Source organism: Nyctereutes procyonoides, unplaced genomic scaffold (assembly GCF_905146905.1).
Source record: "Nyctereutes procyonoides isolate TBG_1078 unplaced genomic scaffold, NYPRO_anot_genome, whole genome shotgun sequence".
NCBI classification, from domain to species: Eukaryota; Metazoa; Chordata; class Mammalia; order Carnivora; family Canidae; genus Nyctereutes; species Nyctereutes procyonoides.
Genome location: NW_026575020.1, coordinates 17,939,511 through 17,965,332, shown reverse-complemented (window position 1 = coordinate 17,965,332; position 25,822 = coordinate 17,939,511). Strand labels below are relative to the sequence as shown.

The window sequence follows — 25,822 nt, the reverse complement described above, 5'->3', positions numbered from 1 at the left end:
TTTTATTTGGTTAGGGAAATCTCTTGAGTATTTTCTTCAGCTCAAGTACATGGAAGTATACTGCATCCCTATGTATCTGAAAATTCTTTATTTTACCCTAAAAGTTGGCAAAGTATACCATTTTCTCTCAATAAAGGAGATACTTGGGCAGCCCCGGTGGCACAGCGGTTTAGTGCCGCCTGCAGCCTGGGGTGTGATCCTGGGGACCCTGGATCCAGTCCCACGTCAGGCTCCCTGCATGGAGCCTGCTTCTCCCTCTGCCTGTGCCTCTGCACCCCCCCGCCCCGTGTGTCTCTATGAATAAATAAAATCTTAAAAATAATAATAATAAAGGAGATACTTCTACTGTCTTCTAGCTTCCAATTTCTATGTATTCTTTGATTTTAGGAAATCCAATTGTGTAGGGCTCAGAGTTCTTTTTAATCTAAGTTCAAGTCTTTCCTCCATCAGTTCAGAAGTTCCTTTCACACTTAAAATTAAAAAAGTACACTAATAGAGTAATTGTGGTTATTTCTAGGCAACAGGATCATAGATAATATTTATTCTTTTCATAATTTTCTGTATTTAAAAATTTTGTTTGGCAATAGACACAAAGGCAGAAAAAATGAAGCTATTATGTAGATAATGAGTATAGGAAAACAGGCAGAGTCTTCAAGGATTGCAAAAGGACTGAGAAGTGATAGCAGATTTAACAAGAAGATTCTGACATTTGCTCTATACTGCTTCTATGCCAGCCCAGATTAGAAACCACCTTTATGATATTACATTAAAAAACATACTCTTGGGCAGCCCAGGTGGCTCAGCGGTTTAGCGCCGCCGTCAGCCCAGGGCGTGATCCTGGAGACCCGGGATCGAGTCCCACGTCTGGCTTCCTGCATGGAGCCTGCTTCTCCCTCTGCCTGTGTCTCTACCTCTCTCTCTCTGTGTCTCTCATGAATGAATGAATGAATGAATGAATAAATAAATAAATACCAACCACACTCTTGGGGGACCTGCCTGACTCCGTCAGTGGAATATGTGACTCTTGATGTTGGGGTTGTGAGTTTGAGCCCTACTTTGAGTGTAGAGTACTAAAAGAAATAAATTAATTAAAAAAAAAAGGGGGCAGAGAACTCCCATTAAAAAACAAAAGGCAAAAACAAAAACAACCCATACTCTCACATTAAGTTCAAAAGCTTGTGTTATTAGGCAAAGAATTTCCTTAGTATCTGTTTTGCAATACACTTCTTTTCCAATTCAATTAAACATATGATCAATTAATTCCCCCCAATTTTTTTGCTTTAAAAAAAGCTAAGTAGGGATCCCTGGGTGGCGCAGCGGTTTGGTGCCTGCCTTTGGCCCAGGGCGATCCTGGAGACCCGGGATCGAATCCCACATCGGGCTCCCGGTGCATGGAGCCTGCTTCTCCCTCTGCCTATGTCTCTGCCTCTCTCTCTTTCTCTCTCTGTGACTATCATAAATAAATAAATAAATGAATGAATGAATGAATGAATGAATGAATGAATAAATAAATAAGTAAATTAAAAAAAAAGCTAAGTAAAAAATTTAATCTTTTTTTCAAATAATACTAAGAGGATGACAAAACTATGTATTATATATAAATTACGTTAAATACACCTGTAATGGCCAGGACGTTGGCAAGTAGAATAGCTGCATAGAAGCACATTTTATTTTGAAACTTAAAATTCTTAAGAACAAAAGGTCTGGGGATCCCTGGGTGGCTCAGCAGTTCGGCACCTGCCTGCAGCCCAGGGAGCGATCCTGAAGGCCCGGGATCGAGTCCCGCATCGGGCTCTCTGCATGGAGCCTGCTTCTCCCTCTGCCTGTGTCTCTGCCTCTCTCTCTCTCTCTGTGTCTCATGAATAAACAAAATCTTAAAAAAAAAAAAGAACAAAAGGTCTATGTACATAAGCAGTAACCTTGTATTATAAATAGTTTTGTTTCTTAGTTCAGGTATTTTTTCAATTTCATATATGCCTGTTTCAAAAAACAGCCAAGAAAGATACTGTGTTGACATTACCTATCCAATTTTTCCCTCCCCTCCCTTCCTTAATGTAGACCCATAAGTTCATTCAAGGAAGGAATTAAAAAAGACAATAAAAAATGCTTTGCTCCCCCGATCACCTTATACAGGCTGAAGGATATGCGGAATGTGTCTCAATTTTGAAGAGAGTTAAGCAAAGAAACAGGGCTAGACTTCTGGGAAAGCTATTTTTTTCTGAAAAGGAAAGGAAAAGGAAAAGGAAAAAGAGGAAAGGAAAGGAAAGGAAAGGAAAGGAAAGGAAAGGAAAGGAAAGGAAAGGAAAGGAAAGGAAAGGAAAGGAAAAAGAAAAGAAAGAAAGGGAAGGAAGGAAGGAAGGAAGGAAGGAAGGAAGGAAGGAAGGAAGGAAGGAAGGAAGGGAGGGAGGGAGGGAGGGAAAAAAGAAAAAGCAGACTCCGCTGGCATGAGCTTTTTGCCCTTCTCCCTGCCTATAACCTGTATAGACACAATAATAGGAGCTACATGATAAAGATGACAACACAGGAAGGAGAGAGGGAGCCCTGGTCCTACGAGAGCCACCCGGGCTGCCCTAAAATATTATTTATAATTAAGGTAGCATACTACAAAATAATTTCAGAATTTGAAAGTCTGTCTAACACAGATAATCCCTGTATAAAACAAGGTAATGACAACCTCAGAAGACTGAACCCCAGCAGAAAAAAAAGAAAAAAAAAAAGAGTGCTTTATTCAATTTTAGATTAAATCAACAATAGTATTATAAAGTAGGATCTACTAGCTTTGAAGGTTCCAATTTAATTAACTCACTACTAAGATATCAAGGAAATATGACCCTTTATTCAATAAAAATAGAACATAAATTCAGTAAATTGACCAAACTTAACTTACGACAAGAAATTTCTGCGTGTTTTTTGGTTTGGTTTTTTTACTTTATTTTGATTTCTCTCTGGTTTCATAAATTTTTTTTTTAAGAAATGTCAAATCAATTTTGCAGAGAGAACATGTATATGAAAATAGCTGTAACTAAATGTTAAATGCATAGAAAAAAATAAAGACAGTAAAAACAAAGTTACTTCTAGCCTTGCTTGCCTTCCTTTAAGTACATGTTAAATAATGTATTTTTAAAGAAAACAGTTACTTATAAGTAAAACATTAATCTTCTATATACAATTCTAGAAATCTAAACAGCAAGAGTAAAAAAATAACATCTAAGAAAAACATATATTTTATCAGCATCTAATACCTAGCACAGTTGTGAGTACACAGAGGCATTCAATAAATATTTGTTCAATGAAGAGAACACACAAGTTCTATGACAAAGCAAAAAATATTAAGCTTAGATGACCATAATAAGTTAACTATATTTTGGTGATGAAAGACAGGAGGCCAAACTAATGAAACTGTGAATAAAAATATCACCTCAGAGGTTTATAAAGATTGGAGTATGCTTATAAAAGCTAAAACTATAATAAAGCCACTAAGGACCATTACAGCAGGATCTGTTCCAACTCACCTCACGCAACATTCTACTGCACGAAACCAATGAAGCATCTCATCATGTAGAGTACACAACTGAAGACAGGACAGAAAAACTTTCTCAGCATCACTGTACCAGCCTGCATCTGAAAGAAAGCCACCTAAAGGACAAGGAAACCAATAACTTTAAATAACTTAACAAATCACTCGAAAGCTAGAGTGACATGCTTAAAATGAGTATCATCTAAAATGAAAACACCCATAATATTAAAGTCCTGTGTTGGCCCAAAACAAAGATACTGTGAAACAGAAAATAAAACAAAACAAAAACTTTTAAACTAGGAGAATTAGATTAAAGTTGAGACCTTGAATAAAGAGTCAAGAGTTTTAACTCTCTCAAATTACTCCATAGCCTAAGAACTGACATTTTCCAGTTATTTAGCCATAAATTTGAAGGATCCTAATATTTTCAACTTATAGGGTAAACATGGCTTTTCAATCTCTCCATACTCAATTTCAAAGAACATCTCAATAAAACTGCCATTTAAAAAATTATCTTCATCACTGTATACTTTGATATGAAGTTTTTTTCATCATTTTGGTAATTTTAGAATCCAGACCAATAAAGTAACTATGAGTTTGTTAGAACTTGGTTCTATCTCCAAGATATTTCTTTAATCTGGCTCATTACAATGGCCAGATACTGGTATAAATGTTTGTGGAGATGACAGAGGACCTTAATGAACACTAACCTTCCTGCCTTTCACTTTTGTTGATTCTAAAGTTGTTCTCCCACAGACTTTTACATGACCACCTAGGACTAGAGGGAATGTCAACGTTAACATTCATCAAGATCACACTCTCTGGTTAAAGACATTCTTTGGTCACAATTCTTGGTTGCAGTTTACATTCCATGGGATTACCAAAGGATAAATGCTGAGTGTTTTTGTTTTCCAGAAAAAAAAGGTTCTGAAGTTTCTCCAGCAAACTGTCCATGACAACTACAAATAATTATTCTAAGACTGAAGGAAAAGATCATGAAAATTTGTTGGCAAAGAAAGTGTATGTGCATGTGTAAGAGAGCTAAAAGATGCATATGCATGTGAGAAGTTAAAAACAAAAGTCTGTGCTGATGGAATAGTCCATTACCTGATGGTAATGTCAGTTATATGAATCTTTACATGGAATCAACTGCACAGAAACAGACACACATACACACGAGTACATGTAAAAACTTGAAAATTAAGTAAGGTCTATAGCCAAGTTAGCAGTATTAAACCAGTGTCAATTCCTGGTTTTGATACTGCCTGGGAACCTACAATCATTAAAAAAAAGTGTTTTTTTTTTAAAGATTTTACTTATTTATTCATGAGAGACACACACACAGAGAGAGAGAGAGAGGGGCAGAGACACAGGCAGAGGGAGAAGCAGGCTCCATGCAGGGAACCTGATGTGGGACTCGATCCCAGGGTCTCCAGGATCACACCCTGGGCTGAAGGTGGCGTTAAACCACTGAGCCACTGGGGCTGCCCTCAAAAAAAATTTTAAAAAGAAAGCAAAAAGGGTGGCAACATCTTTAATAAGTAATTGCCTGAAACATACCTAATCTATGTAGATTTGTAAAAATCATATAAGATGTTATGCAAACCTTAAACATTTCTCTACATATGGCATACAAGAACTTCTCAGATTCCTTTCCAAAGTATGTTTTCCATATTCTCCTAACATCTCCATGAGGAAATACAAGATTATGCTTATTTTAGAGACTGAAACACTGAAGCCCCAAAAGGATTAAGTCTTATGTCACAGCATATGGTAAGCTGGTAAAAGAGGCTGTTGGCAGCAGGACATGTAGCAAAGTATATGGTATGGATCCATAGATGCAGGATTCTAAACTTTTAGTCCACTACCAGCTATGTGACTAGAGCAAGTTATTTAATTTTTCTGAATCCTTCCTCATTTGTAAAATCTATTAATACCATCACAATACTGAAATGTTATGAGGATTTAGAAAGATAACATTTGGGGCACCTGGGAGGCTCAATCAGTTAAGTGTCCCAATCTTAATTTCAGCTCAGGTCATGATCCCAGGGTTGTAAAACTAAGCCCCTGTGAGACTGAAGCTTAAGATTCTCTTTCTCCCTCTGCACCCTCCAACCCAAAGATATCATTTAAATTCCTACAGTAAAAAAAAAAAAAAAAAAAAAAAGTAAAAAAAAAATAAATAAATAAATTCCTACAGTAGTGTGTGACCCAAAGTTAACACTCAATAAATCATATCTAATTTTTCTGATGTTTTTCTCATAACCTCCTTATGTAGACTTTGGGAATGTCCCAGTGGAATCCTTTACTGTTAATAGGTTTAACGAGTCATGTCATAGAACAAAACACTCCTCTATTTTACTATTACTTACCTAAGACAAAGCCAACCTGAATGGCTTTTTCTTTTACTGCAGCATCTGATTCTGCTATGTAAGAGCACCGCCTACTGAATGAATAGGCCAAGACTGAAGCAACTTTCACACCATGATCCATCAAAGCCTGGAAACAATGATGAAGCAAATGTCTGCAAGAGAAGAAAAGGTTATTTTATAAAGGTAATATATTTTATAGTTTTAGAAAGTGCTAGCTTGCTTTTTAAAAATAACAGTACTATTGTTTTCCAAGATGGAACAAGATAAAAAACGTTTTTGACTTATAAATTATGAGGCCACAATAATCCACAATTTAGCCTCATATGTTTATTCAGTAGATCAATAAGTGATCCTGTATGTGAAAATTAATAACAGTAAAGAGAGCAACCTAGGTGGCTCAGCGGTTTAGCGCTGCCTTCAGCCCAGGGCATGATCCTGGAGACTGGAATCGATTCCCACGTCGGGCTCCCTGCATGGAGCCTGCTTCTCCCTCTGCCTATATCTCTGCCTCTCTCTCCTCTCTGTGTATTCTCATGAATAAATAAATAAAATCCTAAAAAAAATAAATAACAGTAAAGAGTAAAACTAACTTTTATTTATTAAAAATATTTTACTTATTTATTCATGAGAGACACAGAGAGACAGAGGCAGAGAGAGAGAAGCAGATTCCATGCAGAGAGCCCAATGCGGGACTCGATCCCGTGGCTGCAGGATCACGCCCTGAGCTAAAGGCAGATACCCAATCGCTGAGCCACCCAGGCATCCCGTAAAACTAACTTTTAAAAACCAAGTCATCTTATAATTCAACAATAACCCAATTTAAAAATGGGCAATGGATTTAAATAGAGATTTGTTCCAAAGAAAATATACAGATGACCAATAAGTACAAGAAAAGATGATCAACATCATCAATCATTTGGGATATGCAAACCAAAATCACAACAAGATACCACTTAATATCCAGTAGGATGTGATTACTATTTTAAAAAGGTGATGCCAAAAATATGTAAACACTGGAACTCTCATACATTGATGGCAGGAATGTAAAATAGTACAGCCACTATGGAAAGTAGTTTTGAGGTTCATAAAAAAGTTGAACATAGGGTGATCATATGTATATACCCTAGTTACATATAGGAGAATTGAAAACATATGTCCAAACAAAATCTTGCCCATAAATGTTCATAGCAGCATTATCAGAATAGCCAAATAGCTAAAATGTTCATCAATAAATGATTAAACAGAACACAGTATATTCATACAATGGAAAATTACTCAGCCATAAAAGGAAAGAAATACTGATATAAGCAACGACATGAATAAATCTTCAAAACATTATTATAAAAGTAAAAGAAGCCAGTCACAAAAGACCATATATCATATGATTCTCTTTATATGAAGTGTTTAGAATAGGTAAATTCAGAGACAGAATGTTGATTAAAGGTAGGCCTGGGTAAGAAGAAATAGGAAGTGATTGTTAATGGGTACAGGGTTTCTTTTTGGGGTGATAGAAATATTCTAGAATTAGACAGTGGTGATGGTTGCAAAATCTTGTGAATACACTAAAAGCCACTGAATTGTACAATTTAAAACGGTGAGTGTGGTGGTATGTGAATTATATCTCAATGGAAAATTCTAAATAACAAAATTGTAAATAATGGAATCACTGCTTTGGATAAAGGGGGGAAAACTCAAACTACATGCTTTTAGTTTCACAAATATATTAAACACTTACCAAGAGATTTGGACTTGGTGAAAGATAACCTGAGAGATGAAAGAGAGGTATTCCACTAAATCTTTACAATGGCCATGTTTAGAATTATATAGAGAAATTCACATCTCAAAAGCCAACCTTTTCTTAAAGAATGTTTTTAAAAAGTTTTCTGTAGCTTTTTTTTTTTTTAACCAAAGTAAAGTTCTCGGTTATGTTTTTTTTTTTAGATTTTAATTATCCAACTAAAAGTTTCTCTATAGTACAAAGGCCACATTTCAAAGTTACCCCTGAACAATTAAATTATTTACTTATTATTTTATCATTCCTCTCTAAAATACAAAATCCATGGGGAAGAGATGTTGTAGATCTTAATCACTGCTGTAATCCCATTCAACAAATATATACTTAATTTGTTGAACACATGGAACAACTTGGCAATATTCATATAAGAAATTAGCAGTATTTTGTGAAAACTTCTTATTTTTCTAGGGTTAGGAAAAAGAAATGGCTTTAAAACAAATTTTGGGAAGAATGCTAAAGTGAACAGCAAGCATAATCAAAAGCTGTGTCACCCATACCTGTATGTGGCTCTTACTACATGGTAACAGCTACAATGGGGAAGATCAAACTCATTCTCTTCTTCTGAACACGAAAAGCAAGGTGGTATTGATGGTTTCAGAACAATGGGAATACACATAAAGCCAATGAAGTATACTTAAGAAGCTACAATGGTAAAATTTAGCATTTTAAATATACAGTTTACCATAATTTTTAAAACGTGTTTTACCTTTTATCCAAAGCTCTCAATACTTTAGCAAAAACTTCCAATTCACAAAATTCACTGCCCAATTGACATAAGCGTCCCTGTTGGTAAAGCTGAAATGAAAATGAAAAAGGTAATTTTAAAATGTTAATTTTAATTTCTACTTTAGTTATATTTATGAATATAATTTGATGGACTTAATATTTGATGAATTTAATTGGTACTACTCAAAGTTGGTACGATCATATAGCAGGATCAGGAAAGATACTTCTGCTAGGAGAAATATAAGACTAAATTAACAAATCTGGGTGGGGGGTGCAGAGGGAAAAGGAGAGAGACAATCTTAAACAAGCTTCACACCCAGTGTGGAACCTGACACGGGGCTCAATCTTACAACCCTGAAATCATGACCTAGGCCAAAATCAAAGTCAAATGTTCAACCTACCAAGCCACCCGGGCACCCCTAAATTTAGAAATTTCTAAAATTCATATAAAACATTTTAATACTTGTATATAAAATGAAAAACTGATATTTACAAAATAATATCTGGTACATATTAAGTACAAGGTGCTATATAATTACATTAAATAAACATAAGAAATTATATTCAAGAAACTTTTAAAATTAACTTTTTTCCTTGAACAAAACTGGATAGGGTTAATGTGCCCCACTAAAGGGCTCCTCATACCACAAGAATCTCAGTTAAATTCTGGGCATGGCATTTCAAGCAGACTAAAAGACATCTAGAGTAACCCAAGGGGCACCAGGGTGGCTCAGGTCATGATTCCAGAGTCCTAGAATCAAGCCCCAGGTTGGGCTTCCCTGCTCAGTGGGGATTTTGCTTCTCCCTCTCCCTCTTCCCCACCCCTCCCATTCGTGCTCGCTCTTGCTCTCTCAAATAAATAAAACCCTTAAAAAATAAAGCAATCCAGGATTAAAAAAATAAATAAATAAAAACAAAAATAAAGTAATCCAAGATGGCAGGATTTTTAAATTTTATTTATTTAAGAGAGAGAGAGAACAGAGGGGGAGACAGGGAAAAGTAGACTCCTCCTCACTGAGCAGAGCAGGGAGTCCAATGCAGGGCCCAATCCCAGGACCGAAGATCATGATTTGAGATGGCAGATGCCTGACTGAGCCACTCAGGCACCCCACGCCCAAGATGGCAGGATTTCTAATCCTGTCACAATAATTTATTCATTTTGCCTGACTTTTTAGAACTTTAAAAAAAGATTTATTTATTTATTTATGAATGATAGAGAGAGAGAGACACGCAGAGACCCAGGCAGAGGGAGAAGCAGGCTCCATGCAGGGAGCCTGATGTAGGACTCAATCCCGGGACCCCAGGATTGCACCCTGGGCCAAAGGCAGGCACTAAACCGCTGAGCCACCCAGGGATCCCCTAGAACTTTTTTTTTAAAGATTTATTTGAGGGATCCCTGGGTGGCGCAGCGGTTTGGCGCCTGACTTTGGCCCGGGGCGCGATCCTGGAGACCCGGGATTGAGTCCCACGTCTGGTTCCCGGGGCATGGAGCCTGCTTCTCCCTCTGCCTGTGTCTCTGCCTTTCTCTCTCTCTCTCTCTCTGTGTGTGACTATCATAAATAAATACAAATTAAAAAAAAAAAGATTTATTTGAGAGAGAGTGCACATGGGTGCATGGGGAGGGAGGTGGGACAGAGGAAGAGGGAGTGAGAAGCCCCATGCAGTGCTTGATCTCATGACCCTGAGATCACGATCTGATCTGAAAGCAAGAGTCAGGCACTCAACTGACTGAGCCACCCAGGAGCTCCTAGAACTTCTTTTAAAAATAACATTTTAGGGTACCCTGGGTAGAGGCACAGGGCCTGATGCTAGAGACCTGGGATCGAGTCCCCTGTCGGGCTCCCTGTGTGGAGCCTGCTTCTCCCTTTGCCTATGTCTCTGCTGCGTGCTCTCTCTCTCTCTGTCTCTCATTAATAAATAAAATCTTTAAAAAATAATCATAACATTTTAGGGCAGCCCGGGTGGCTCAGCAGTTTAGTGCCGCCTTCGGCCCAGGGCATGATCCTGGAGATGGAGTCCCACATTGGGCTCGCTGCATGGAGCCTGCTCCTCCCTCTGCCTGTGTCTCTACCTCTCTCTCTGTTTCTCATGAATAAATAAATAAAATCTTTCAAAAAAAACCCCACAACATTTTAGAGGTGCATGGGTGGCTCAGTCAGTTAAGTATCTGCCTTCTGTTTCTTTCTCTTCCCTCTGCTTGTGCTCTCTCTCGCGTGCTCTCAAATAAGTAAAATCTTTTTAAAAGAATAACATTTTAGGGGCACCTGGCTGGCTTGGTTGGTAGAACATGTGAATCTTTTTTTTTTTTTTTTTAAGAACATGTGAATCTTGACCTTGGAGTTGTGAGTTCAACCTCACATTGGGTGCAGAGATTTAAAAATAAAAAAAAAATAAAAAAACATTTTAACAAATGTTAAATGTTTATCACCAATAATACATGCACACAGTTAAAAAGATGCAAATACTACTTCCCTTCTTTCTCCAACTCCAGCTTCATCAAATGCTTTTGAATTTATATATGTCATAAAAATATAGTGCCTTAGAAGGCTGGAATTTTATTTTATTAATTCACTTTATAGGCACTTAACTCTTAACTCAGTTGATAAAAACATGGGTTTCAGTAAAAGGACAAGATCTAGAGTTCATTTGCCAAATGGGACAGTTAACAATGTGCTCGGAAAATATACCACAAATTCAGTCAGCGAGTTCTTGGGCATAAGTCACTAGCCACAACAGAAGCCAGGCCAAATTAGGTAGATATTTTAATGCAAATCAATAACGACAGCTGTGAAAAGTCCATAACAACTGCTGAAGGGAGAAGAGAGACAAGGGATCACCACATGTCCAGGAAAGGGAGGCAGAAATGTTATTTTCAGATAAAATGGATATTAGTATTAATAGTAAGATTTGTTAATTTGGGAGATGATTATGTTTTCTGCTATAGTAACAGCTTCTAGGAATGTACACAGTAGGGATCCCTGGGTGGCGCAGCGGTTTGGCGCCTGCCTTTGGCTCAGGGCGCAATCCTGGAGACCCGGGATCGAATCCCATATCGGGCTCCCAGTGCATGGAGCCTGCTTCTCCCTCTGCCTGTGTCTCTGCCTCTCTCTCTCTCTCTCTGTGACTATCATAAATAAATAAATTTAAAAAAAAAAAGGAATGTACACAGTAAAATTCACTATTATTAATCACTGTCATACTTACTTTGACTATTAACCAATAGAGAATAACTCAGGGAAAATAAAGCTGAGAATTTATAACCTAATCCCTATTTGAGGGTTTAACAATGTGATAAATTTTTTATCTGAGGCAGAAAAATAAATGTAGTTAACAAAATAAATGTATACACATACTCCAAAAATGGTATAGGACAAAAAAAATTTTCACTTCTTACCAAAATTGTTCATCATTAGCAAACTTAAGGCTTAGAATTTAAGACAGCAGAAATGAAAACAAGTTGTACAAGTTTTTTGCCTGTACTCACTAGTCAAATAAAAACCACCTTGTATGTTCTCCAACTCATCAGTATCCCTTCAGTGACTAAAAATTGATATATCCTACTAAGTAGGATACTACTTGAAACTAAAATTTAGAGAAGTTGCTTCCTTAGTTACAATTAGAATTATATCGTGAATATGCCCTTATTAACACACACACCCCCTTTACTTAGCTGTTCAATTTTTCTAGCTAAAAATGGGTTCACATTTAAATTCTGGGAAGAGGGTAATTACTTGTTTCAAATTATCCTTACCAGGTTTATGCAAAAAATGCAAGCTTACACATTCTATGAACAGGATTCCTGGACATTGATTCAGAATAAAAACAGCACTTAATGCTTACAAAGATCTAATACATGCCAGGCACTGTTCTAAGTGCTTTTCGTAAGTAACTCATTCTATTCTTCCACAGATAAGGAAATTGAGGCATAGAAAGTTAAATAACCTGCTCAAAACCACACAATTAAGAAGTGGTAAAGCACAAAGCTGGCCCCAGGCAGTCTGTCTTTATTTACATCCATGCTTTTAATAACTTAACTAGACAGCCTCTTGAAGGTAATCTATCAGGAAGTAAGAGTATATAGAAAAGGATAATGTTTCACATTTTATAGAAGATTTAAAGAATAATTCCTTCATAGACTCAAAACAGCTTATGGAGTAGAGCTTGGAGAAAAGGGAACTGAGGCTCCAGATTCCTTGGGTAATAATTCTGATTAGATTTTTAAAAATCCTATTTCAGTTCATTATTACAGTGTTCCATATTCTGCACCCAATGAATAATGAGGCTATTAAAGGACTCTTATCAACTACTTTTAGCTATTGGTTCCTTAAGGAAAAAATAGTTATTTTTAGAAGTAGGTAAATTACCTCCCAATGGATATGAAAACAGACAAAAAATATCACTAGAATAAGGGTGCCTGGGTGGCTCAGTTAAGGGTCTGACTTTTGATTTCAACTCAGGTCCTGATCTCAGGGTTGTGAGATCAAGCCCTGCACCAAGCCTGCACTGGGCATGGAGTCTGCTTATTAACATTCTCTTTCCCTCTGCCCCTCTCTTCCACTTCAAAAATAAAAAAAACAAACAACCCCCTGCCCTGCACCCAGAACAATATTGTACTCGTATGAAGACAGATCAACCAGTATAACGAAATCTAAAGTTCAAAAGCAGATCTCAGCATGTGTAATTAAAAAAAAAAAAAATCAACACATGAAAGAAAAAATTTTAAATTTAAAAATTTTTAAATCACTGAAGTAGCTCATAAAGTACATAAAAATGAGGAAACAAAGTAAAATGCCTCCCAATAAAATATAGCAAAAATAAATTTCAGACTTAAATCATACTAGTGTTAAAAATCACCTACTAGGGGCACCTGGGTGGCTTGGCAGTTGAGTAACTGCCTTTGGCTCAGGTCGTGATCCCTGGGTCCTGGAATCGAGTTCCCCATCAGGCTCCCTGCAGGGAGCCTACTTCTCCCTCTGCCTGTGTCTCTGCCTCTCTCCCTGTCTCTTGTGAATAAATAAAATCTTAAAAAAAAAAAATCACCTGCTAAACACTGCCTTTTGAAACACTGTATCACAGGCAAGAATCATAAAGAAGTGATCACATAAAACCTTAAAATGCCCATAAAAATAAAATATTAGAAACTTTTAAATTTTTAAAAGATTTTATTTATTTGACACACAGAGAGAGCACAAGCAGGGGGAGCTGTAGGCAGAGGGAAGGGGAGAAGCAGCCTCCAGGAGCCCAACGTGGAGCTAGATCCCAGGTCCCTAGGGTCATGACCAGTGCCATATGAAGATGCTTAACTGACTAAGCCACCCAGGCACCCCTAAAAACAACAATTTAAAATACAACAAAACTGAGTAAAATATTAGTAACATACATGTATAAGAGTTAAAATCTTTAAAACACAGAAGGATGAAACTCCTGGTGATATGTTAGAAGCAAAAGCTTCTACAGATTAGAGAAAAATTTTATAACATAACAAAGGAAAAACTAATGCAAGGGCAATGCAAGACAGCCCCAAACCCAGAAAACTCTTTGGGAGATAAAGATGGGGATGAAAGACTTCCTTAATCCAAGGAAATTTTAATTGGCACTGTTGCTTTCCTGACCACTTCAAAATCACTACAGGCTAAGAGTGAACAGCTTAGTTTTGACATCAGATTAGTATACAAAATAATCTAGGCTAATTCCCAACAACTAAAACTTGGAAAGGTTCAGAAAGAATTTAAAAGAACTATGGTCTAAGAGCAACTATGAAAAGTCACATACCACAATCTAGAGACACAGGCAGAGGGAGAAGCAGGCTCCATGCAGGGAGCCCGATGCAGAATTCGATCCCAGGACTCCAGGATCACCCCCTGGGCCAAAGGCAGGCGCTAAACTGCTGAGCCACCCAGGGATTCCAATCCACTTCTGTTTTTTTTTTTTTTTTTAGATTTTTAAAGATTTTTATTTATTTATCCATGACAGAGAGAGACAGAGAGAGAGAAAGACAGGCAGAGAGAGAAGCAGGCTCCATGCAGGGAGCCCAACGTGGGACTCGATCCTGGGTCTCCAGGATCACACCCGGGGATGAAGGCAGCGCTAAACCGCTGGGCCACCAGGGTGGCCCCACTTCTGTTTTTAAATTGTATATCTACCGTTATATGTATGTATGTTTTTTTAAAATCTGGACGATATTCAATCAACTGTATACCCATGAGATAAGGTTTATATTTCAAATCTTTCACCTGGATTACTGCAAAGGTTTGGTAAACTGGCTTCTCCATTATCACTCTTGTCCTCTTCTAATCAAACAGTAGTCCAAACAATTACTGTTGTCCAACAGTAGCTGGAACAATTTTCTAAAAATTTAAATTATTTCATGCCTTTCCTTGTTTAAAACTTTTCAATGGCAGTGTCAATGTAAACATAATTCAAAATCTTTAATGTGGTTTATAATCTCTAAAGGAGTCATCTGACTCCTATTTTACCATTCTTTCTCCCCACCCCTTACATTCCTGCCACATTAGCTTTCTTTCAGTTCTATTTCACCTCATGACTTTTGCACACATATGCTACTGCTGCCACATGAAGCACTAGTACCATGATTCTTTGCCTAGTTGATCTGTATGTAACTCTTTCTAATGGTCTCAACTAATATGTTACCTCCTCACAGAGATCTTCCCTTGACTCCCCAGTCTAAATTATTTCCTGTTATACTTTCTCATGCACATTGTATTTTTCCTCCATAGTAGTATCAAGACATGCATGCACACATTCACTCAACTTGTTAAACACGTCACTCCATTACACTCTACACTCTATGAGGTGACCACTAGTTACCACTGTATCCCCAATACCCAGCACAAGGGCCTAGCATTGGATACACATTCAGTGCTTTCTGAATCCATAATCCAAATTGGCAACGATCTATTTTGGATAGAACTCAACCTCAGAAGAAACAAAGTGCCCAAATTCATCTAAAACAGTTGACACTTAGGGGAAAAAACCTCAACTGATAGGCAGTTACTTATTTTTTCCCAACCACACTGTAAGCACCCTAAAAAGAAACATTTATTAGGCATAATCTTATGTTCTGTTTCTAAAGTACTCTGTATATAACAGTGCTCATACAATAAATTCTGAGAACAAAATTGCATCCAAACTTAATATGCTAGTGATGACGAACATAAACTGCCAGTACCTAAATGGAAAAATCAAGAACAAAATCTAAATAATAGCTGCTTAAATTTATAGATAAAAATAGGCATTTCCTATTTTAACATTTGATCTTTTACCAAGGACCCTGACATATTCTATCCATGAAACTCTTAGCTTACCGAAGCCGTTTTGTCTTTATGATTTTTCACAACAAAGGAAAGAAAACTATAGCTAGGAATATTCTTACTATTGTCAAAATAATAAATGTCAGGAACATTTGTGTAAGATACTGTACTAGGCATTAGAGATACTATCACTACAGGAAGATAGAGTCAGTAATAATTGTCCTCTGATATTAAAAAAGTTTTAGAATCTGCCAGAGCAAAAAAATAAATAATGCTCACAGATTATACAATCGAAGCAAGCAGTGTTTTAATCACAAAAATAAAATATATTTTCTCTAAGAAAAATTTTAGCTGAGTTTTGTTTTTTATTTTTATTATTTTTATTTTTTATTTTTATTTTTAGCTGAGTTTTGAAGAAGAAAAGGAGTAAGGCTCCAGGCAATAGAGCAGATAGCATGACACATTATGAAAATCTTCCAGCTCCTTTCCAAACAATGGGAAATGCTGAATAAAGTATCAGAAAATAACTTTTGGATAAAGAGCTGAGTTTGAAACCAAGAGCAAAAACTTCACAGATGTCAAAAATTAAGAAGGCACACACTCAAGAACAGCTAGGAAGGAAGAAAAACAGAATAGGTTATACCTCTAAATGGTGGTTGTGGGCAGAATGCAAACACCAAATAGGAAGGAGTCCAGGAAGCATATCTTGTTAAGCAAAGGGACCTGGAGCGGAACTACCTACCTAAACCAGGAATAAAAAATTCAGAAAACATTCACAACCTTAAAAGTCTTCTATAAAAAAATGGAAAACTTCAACCTAAGACACATATGAATAATAAGCCCAAATTCATACTACCTAAATGATTTACAAACCCCAAACCCAGAACTTGTTTTTAAAAACTGGTCTGGGGGATCCCTGGGTGGCTCAGTGGTTTAGCGCCTGCCTTCGGCCCAGGGTATAATCCTGGAGTCCCAGGATGGAGTCCCACATCAGGCTCCCTGCATGGAGCCTGCTTCTCCCTCTACCTCTGTGTGTGTGTGTGTGTGTGTGTGTGTGTGTGTGATGAATTAAAAAAAAAATCTTAAAAAATTAGAAATAAAAAGTGGCTTGAAACCAGTGAAACCCATGAAATCCCCACAAAGACAAAGGCTGTAACACCTAGAAGGGATGATGAAAATGTTTTATATCGCAATCAGCCTGCAGGAAAACTGTAGTGTCTATAGGACAAAGGATCCTGTTTCTTCAACATATAAATTCAAAGATAAAAAGACAGATGGAAAGGAAACTTACAGATCAAGAGAGACTTAAGAGGGATCAACCAACAGGCATGGTGTACAACTTATCTGGATCCTTATCCAAACAAGCAAACTGTAAAAGTGCACACATGTTTGACATCTGAAACTAAAAATCAGAATAATCACTGGATATTTAATAACAATGAGTTGAATTACTATTTTTTTAGGTGTTACAATAGGATGGTAGCTACTAAGATCTGCAGATACAATTATATTGTGGCTAGATCTGTTTCCAAATAGTATAGGAAAGGGAGATATGAATAGATCAGATTTACCACCAAGACTGGCCAAAAAGTTTGACTCTTAAAGCTGGGCAATGGACACATGGAGGTCCATTATTCTATTTTTTTTTCCCCAAGATTTTATTTATTTATTTGAGAGAGCATGAGCAGGGAGAGGGGCAAAGGGATAGGAACAGGCAGGCTCATCACCAAGCAGGGCACCCGACATGGGGCTCCATCCCAGAACCCTGGGATCATGACCTGAGCTGAAGGCAGATACTTAACTGACTGAGCCACCCAGGCACTCCTCGTTCCGTGTTTAATTTTGTCAATAAAACATTTTTTTTAAAGTATGTTATTCTTAAAAAAAAAAAAAGTATGCATTCTTTACCTCTAAAATAAGTAAAATTAGCAATACTTTGTTTTATTAAATACACATATACTAGCTTCACTTATACATTTATTCTTGTTTTCTATTCTCAAATTTCATCTGAAATGTAGATCTGAAAAAAATCCACATTGGAATATAACAAGATTCATTTCTTTTGGTCCTTTTTTTAAAAAAGATTTTATTTAAATTCAGGTTAGTTAGCATATAGTATATTATTAGTTTCAGGGGTAGAACTTAGTGATTCATTAGTCCCATGTAACACCCAGTGCTCATTACCTAACATACCCTCCTTAATTGCCATCACCTAGTTACCCATCATTCCACTCCCCTTCTCCAACAGCAACACTTAAGTTTGTTTTCTATAGTTAAGGGTCTTTTATGGTTGGATGGTTGGCCTCCCTGTTTTTTTGGTGTTTTTTTTTTTTTTTGAATCTTATTTTAGTTTTCCTTTCCTTCCTCTATGTTCCTCTGTTTCCTTTCTTAAATCCTACATATGAGTGAATCCGTGTTTGTCTTTCTCTGACTGACCTATTCCGCTTAGCATAATATACTCTAGTTCTCCTTTGGTCCTATGTTGTATATTATACGTAAAGTTCTGTAATTGGGGATCCCTGGATGGCTCGGCGGTTTCGCGCCTGCCTTTGGCCAAGGGTGCGATCCAGGAGTCCTGGGATGGAGTCCCGCATCGGGCTCCCGGCATGGAGCCTGCTTCTCCCTCTGCCCGTGTCTCTGCCTCTCTCTCTCCCTCTCTCTGTGTCTATCATAAATGAATAAAAATAAATCTTAAAAAAAAAAGTTCTGTAACTGATTACATTGCAATCTCAGATTATAAATTCCTGGATTAAAGCAAGTACCATAGAAGTATTTTAACATAACATACATGCAATTAAAAGGTAAATGTTTTCTTCTGAAGGTAGGCCAACACTTAAATGTCTTGCTTATTAACAATCTTAATTTCTTAGTTGCTCTACACTCATTGATTCTAAAATAAAATGCAATTGACCAACATGATTATTCATAGTTTGCAGGCAAATGATTTGCTTATTGCTAAGTAGGCCAAAAGGTTAAGTGAACATGTTCATATAACTAAAAAGCACAAGGAGCAGTTAACATTCAAATAAGAGGGCAAAACTTTACTGAAGTTTAAAAATGCTATCCACATATGAAGAAGCTCTTTTTTTTTTAAGATTTTATTTATTCATGAGAGAGAGAGACAGACAGACAGAGAGACAGAGACATAGGCAGAGGAAGAAGCAGGCTCCATGCAGGGAGCCTGACGTGGGACTCGATCCCGGGTCTCCAGGATTATGCCCTGGGCTGAAGGTGGGGCTAAACTGCTGAGTCACCGGGGCTGCCCATGAAGATGCTCTTAGAGTCACATCCATTAAACAAGACATTAAGAGTTTATTCCCCAATCATTATGAGGATGAACTCAAGTCTGGTACCCAGACTCTGTAACTCCATCCCTCATTTGATGGGTCAATTTGCATGATTATGTTAATGGTAGAAGAGGCTACCATGATACAAACAGAAGATCAAAAAAATCTAGTTAGCAGCAGTATCTAACAATGATAACAATAACCACCAGCCATATATGACTCAATTTGAGTCTGTGATCTCTATATCTGGGTAAGAAGTTCCTCAGCTTCTCTTAAAGTTTCATTACTCATCTGTGGTGAAAATTAGGTGTACCCATTAGGCAGTAGAAAAACAGTAGTATAGTTCTAAGAAATACATCCTGTCTCTATAAGAAAACTCATTCTGTATCTTAGATAACCAACTTTAAACAATTTGTTTCCTTTGATTTCAGAATTACAATTTTTTAAATTAGAAAATTTGGAAAAGAATTTATAAGAATGAAAAAAATTCCACACAATTTTACCATCTAGAAAAAAATCACTGTCAATATAATGACACATTTCATTTCAGTTGTAGGAGTTTTGAGTATGTTACATAAACTTCAATACTCTATTATGTAAGTTAAAAACTTTTACTTCAATTTCACATTTTAAAAAAATATTTTATTTATTTATTCATGAGAGACACAGAGAGAGAGGCAGAGAGATAGGCAGAGGGAGAAGCTGGCTCCATGCATGAAGTCCAATGTGGGACTCGATCCTGGGACTCCGGGATCATGCCCTGGGCCAAAGGCAGACAGATGCTCAACTGCTGAGCCATCCAGGCGTCCCTCCATTTCAAATTTTTAAGTTCTTTAACTTGGTGCCAAAATATGTTCTGGGGGTTTTATGTTTACAATGAATATACACCTCTATAGAGAAATCCTATCTTTAAAATCCTGAATCTTTCAAACTAGAAACAAAATAGGTCTCTTCTACATTTACTACATTTGACATGAAAACTTCTGGATTTCTGTATACTTCCTCTTGGATTTACTCCACAGCATTTTTTCTGTTGTTATTTTGAGTATACTCTTTCCTACACTGCATATAAAAAAAAATATAGAATTTTTCTTTAAAGATTTTATTTATGAGAGAGACACAGAAAGAGAGAGAGAAAGGCAGAGACACAGGCAGAGGGAGAAGCAGGCTTCATGCAGGGAGCCTGACGTGAGACTCGATCCTGGGTTTCCAGGATCACACCCTGGGCTGAAGGCGGCGCTAAACTGCTGTGCCACCCGAACGGCCCAAATTATAGAATTTTTAATCACAAATGTGTAATCATCCCTCTTACTGAATTTTTTTTCTTTAAAGGCTGGAGCCCAGCGTAGGCCCATCTCACAATCCTGAAATCTTGATCTGAGCCAAAAATCAAGAGTTAGACACTTACCTGAGCCACTCAGGTGCCCCTGAAGTCTCTTATGGCTCTAGTTTTTCAGTTGATTTTGCTGGCTATTTTTTCTTTTTTTTAAATTTCTTTATTCTAATTGCACTAATCAGCACTTCAGGAATGTTGAATATTCAGCATACAGCTCCAGATATAAGTGTAAACGTCTTTACTTAAAAAAAAAAATCTAAAAAAAAAATTCTAATGACAACTATATTTCAGTTAAGAAAAGAAAAAAATCAGTCTGGGGGCACTTGGCTGGCTCACTTGGTAGAGCATTCAACTCTTGATCTCAAGGTAGCAAGTTTGAGCCCCACAGTGGGTGGGTATAGAGATTACTTAAAAATAAAACTTTAAAACAAAAGAAAAAAATCAGTCTGGCTTCAGTGGCAAAAGAAACAGCAAAATAATGATACTGACAACAGAAAATATCTTATTGTAGTCCTGATTTTAATTAGAATGCTTGAAATGTTTCACCACTAAGTATTCTTGTTTACATATATTACCTTTTGCTTAGGTATATGCTTATAATGTCAATCTACATTGCTTATTAAAAGTTTAAAGGAAGAGATGTTAGGTTTTTATATTATGATGATAATTTTCCTGGCCTATTAATATGGTGAATTAAGATATGCTGATTTGCATCTGTTATTTTATATAGAATTTCTGCCTCACGATTCACAAGTGAGGTTTTCAAGAAATTTTCTTTTTTGTTCCTATTTTAGGTTTAGGTATCAGTGTTATATTGACCTTATTTAAAAAAAATTATTTATTTATTCACGAAAGACACAGAAAGAGAGGCAGAGACATAGGCAGAGGGAGAAGCAGGCTCCATGCAGGGAGCCCAATGTGGGACTTGATCCCGGGAGTCCGGGATCACACCCTGAGCCAAAGGCAGACACCCAACTGCTGAACCACCCAGGCGTCCTGACCTCTTTTTTTTTTTTTTTTTTTCAATTGGAAAGAATTATGTTGGTTTGGTTTGGAAGAAATTAAGTATCAGTAGCATCAACTCTTCTCTGAATATACTCAAGGAAGTGCCTAAAGTTGGTAGGAGTTCTTGTTTGCTGAGGGAGAAGGCAGATGAACAAAGGAAGATGTATAATTTCTCAATTTCTTTCATGGTTTTGTCTATTAACTTCTCATTTGGTTGTATTTTTCTAGAAACATAATTTCAGTAACACTTTCAGACAGATTAGCACAGAATTATATAAGCTCTTCTAAAGAAGCCAACTAAAAAGCTACTTTCCAGGGAGCCTGGGTGGCTCAATCAGTTGAGAAGCCTACTCTTGATTTTGGCTCAGGTTCTGACCTCAGAGTTGTGAGGGTGAACCCTGCATCGCACCTCCCGCTCCCGTGTTCTATGGGGAGTCTGCTTGAGATATTCTCTTTCCCTCTGCCCCTTTCCCTGCTGTGTGCTCGAGCTATCTTTAAAATAAATTTAAAAAAAAAATTTATTTTTTTATTATTTTTATTTTATTTTTAAGATTTATTTATCCATGAGAGACACAGAGAGAGGCAGAGACAGAGGCAGAGGGAGAAGTAGGCTCCCTGCAGGGAGCCAGACGTGGGACTCGATTCCAGGTCTCCAGGATCACACCCTGGCTGAAGGCAGGCGCTAAACCGCTGAGCCACCTGGGCTGCCCTTAAAAAATTTTTAAAAAGCTATTTTCCCTCTTTTCATTGTATCTGGTTTCCTTTTTTATTCTTAATTATGGGAATGAGATCTTTCATGTTTCTTGATTCATCTAGCTACTGAATCAATTATTTAATTAGTTGAATATTTTTTAAATTAAATCACATGGACTTCTCATTCACAAATTTTTGAGAATATCAATTTTTGGTTTTTTTTTTAAGATTTTATTTATTCATGAGACTCAAGACTCAAGAGAGCGAGAACAGAGACATAGGCTGAGGTAGAAGCAAGCCCCAGCAGGGAGCCCGATGGTGGAACTTGATCCGGGAACCCTGCTCAACTGCTGAGCCACCCAGGCATCCCAGAGAATATCAGTTTTTAGACTATTCTCCTCTTAGCACAATTTTGTGTCCAGGTATCTTATCTTAAAAATTCAATTTTACTTCTTTCATGTATCAAAATAATACATGATTATAAAAATCCAAGTATTAAAACAGAAAGGATATATGCACAAAGTATAAAGCAACTGCAATCCTACCCTTTGAATAATTACCACTAAAATTGTGTTCCTCTAGATTTTTTTTAAAGATTTTATTTATTTATTCACAAGAAACAGAGAGAGACAGAGACATAGGCTGAGGGAAAAGCTCCCATAGGGAGCCTGATGCAGGACTCGATTCCAGGACCCTAGGATCACGACCTGAACAAAGCTGCGCAGACTCTCAACCACTGAGCCATCCATGTGTCCCTAGATTTTTTTTTTCAATGAACATAGAAACATACACATATAAAGGTGCTGGGTGGCTCAGTTGGTGGAGTGTCTGACTCTTGATCTCAGGTCTGGATCTCAGGGTCATGAGTTCAAGCTCTGCATTGGGCATAGAGTCTACTTAAAAAAAAAAAAGAAAAAAGAAAAAGAAACACATATATTCCCCTACTTAAAACACAAAGAGGATGTGTTATTCATACTACTTTGTGATAAGCTTCTTGTTCTCCCAACTTGATGTGCTCTGGCATCTCTACCCCAGTACATAAAGCATCCTCATTCTTTATCACTGCATTATGATATTCCACTCTTGTTTGATTAGCATATAGTTTGTAACCAATTTTTGCCATCATAAACAATACGGTAGTGAACATCCCTGAACAGAACTTTCTCTACATTCAACAAGCATTCCTACAGGGGAAAAAAAAAATCTCTAAGTGGTATTATGGTTAAAGGGTATGAGTGATTTCAATCTTTAAACCTTGACAATAAGTGAAGATGGATGTTATTTTTTTAAAACCTTTTTACTGAGGTATAACATAAAGCATACAACTCATTTATTTTTTTTTAAGATTTTATTTATTTATTCATGAGAGACAGAGAAAGAGAGGCAGAGACACAGGCAGAGGGAGAAACAGGCTCCATGCAGGGAGCCCGACATGGGACTCGATCCCAGATCCCCAGGATCACGGCCTGGGCCGAAGGCAGCACTAAACCGTTGAGTCACCCAGGCTGCCCCACAACTCATATTTAAAACGTCAACAATTTTCACAAAGGGAACACACATAGCCAACATCCAGATTGGAAACAGAATATTAGAATATCAGACACCTCCCTTTGTGCCCCTGTGTAATCACTATCCTCCGAGGGTAACTTCTCCTGACTTCCAACATTTTTTTAAATTTTGCTTGCTTTTGCACATTTAAAAAAAAAAGATTTGAGAGAGTGTGCACATTCATGGGGGGAGGGGTAGAACGTAGAGGGAGATGAAGATAATCAACCTCAAGAAAACTCCCCACTGAGGATAGAGCCTGATGCAGGCTTGATCCCAAGATGATGACCTGAGCCAAAATCAGGAGTCAGATACTTAACTGACTCAGCCACCCAGATGTCCCATGTTTTTGTACATTATATAAATGGAATCATGCACAACACACTCACAGTTTCCAAACTGGACCTAGGGTGCATGAAGCACTGCAAAGTACTTTATTTTAAAAAGATTGTATTTACTTATCATGAGAGAGACAGAAAGAGGCAGAGACAGAGGCAAAGGGAGAAGCAGGCGCCTTACAGGGAGCCTGATGTGGGACTTGATCCTGGGATCACAACCTGAGCCAAAGGCAGACACTCAATCACCGAGCCATTCAGGTGCCCTGCAAGGTACTTTAAATTTGAGAGAAATAGGGGAGGAGGGAAAAATAAATACATAAATTTGAGAGAAATGATATTCAACTGTATTACACCATACCAACTACTAGATCACTATATTCTTTTCAGTGATCTTTGTTAATAAGTTGCACTTTCAATGGTTGCTATAATAATAAGTAATGTATAAAAGTCAACAATGAACAGGAGCACCTGGGTGGCTCAGTCAGTTAAGTGTCTGACTTCAGCGCTCAGGTCATGATCTCAGGGTCCTGGGATGGAGCCCCATGTCAGGCTCCACACTCAGTGGAGACTCTGCTTGTCCCTCTGGCCGCCGCCCCCCACCCCCAAATACTTGCTCTCTCAAATAAATAAAATCTGTAAAAAAAAAAAAAAAAAAAAAATCAACGTGGAACAGAAAATGAGGGTGGTGGGTTATCCAATTTGTTTCCAAGATTTGAGAAGTTGTATAGTACTGAACATACACATCTCATTAATAAATAGTTGTGTTTAATAGTAAAGTAAAAATACTATTTTTTCTTTTAATTTCTGTGCATTTTTCTTAATGGCTTTTGTTACGACAAAAATATTATTAGATTGTTTGTATCTACTACTTAATAAATAGATATTTCTTTTGGCCTAACAGTGCCATGAACCAACTGCTGTGAAGGAGAAAGTATGAGAGCCTTTGGTGTCTATCTCTGTCACTGGCTTTTTATACTCAATATCCACCGGTGAGATTCATTCATATTGTGTCAAACAGTTGCAGTTCACTCGTTTTCTTTTTTTCTTTCTTAAGCAAGCTCTACACCCAACATGAGGCTTGAACTCACTACCCTGAGATCAAGAGTCATAAGATCTACGAACTGAGCAGCCCAGGTGCATCCATTCATTTTCGTTGCATAATATTCCACTACATTTATTTATTTATTCCACAATTTATTTATTAATTCTATTGATAGGTATTTAGATAGTTTACAAACTTTCTGGTTTTTATGAATAGTGTTGCTATGAACATTCTTTGGTGTGAATTTAAAAAAAAATGTTTTAAAGATTTATTTATTTATTCATGAGAGACAGATTGAGAGGAGAGGCAGAGACATAGGCAGAGGGAGAAGCAGGCTCCCTGCAGGGAGCCCGATGCGGAACTCAATCTCGGATCCGGGGATCACGACCTGAGCCAAAGGCAGGCGCCCAACCACTTAGACACCCAGGCATCCCAATTTTTAAAATTTTAATTCCAGTTTAGTTTACAAATATTAGTTTCAGGTGTACAATACAGTGATTCAACATTTCTATGCATTACTCAGTGCTCATCACAAGGTGTACTCTTGATTTCCTTCACCTATTTTAACCACCCCCTAACACCTATCTCCCCTCTGGTAACCATCAATTTTTTTTTTAATGATTTATTTATTTGATAGAGTATGCACGGTTGGCAGGGGACAGAGGGTGAGAAACTTCAGATTTCCCCTCAGTGCAGAGCTCAATGTGGGGCTTGATCTCACAACCCAGAGATTATGATCTGAGTTGAAATCAAGAGCTGGGACATTTAACCCAACTGAGCCACCCAGGTGCTCCCAGTCTTTTCTATATTTAAAAGTCTCTTCTTTTTTCATTTTGAACTTTCTAGAAAGATTTATTTGAGAGAGAAAAAGGGAGGCGGGGGGACGGACAAGTAG

General features: G+C 37.3%; 1 protein-coding gene across 1 annotated transcript in view; it reads right to left on the bottom strand.

Annotated features, from left to right (window-relative positions):
- APPBP2 (amyloid beta precursor protein binding protein 2) overlaps window positions 1–25,822 on the bottom strand; it is a 69,338-nt gene that overhangs the window by 35,606 nt on the left and 7,910 nt on the right. Inside the window, exons 2-4 of the mRNA XM_055329517.1 lie at window positions 8,391–8,479; window positions 5,890–6,041; window positions 3,513–3,636 (exon numbers count right to left, since the gene is read on the bottom strand). Coding sequence (XP_055185492.1) covers window positions 3,513–3,636; window positions 5,890–6,041; window positions 8,391–8,479 — 365 coding nt within the window. The remainder of the gene's footprint in view (window positions 1–3,512; window positions 3,637–5,889; window positions 6,042–8,390; window positions 8,480–25,822) is intronic.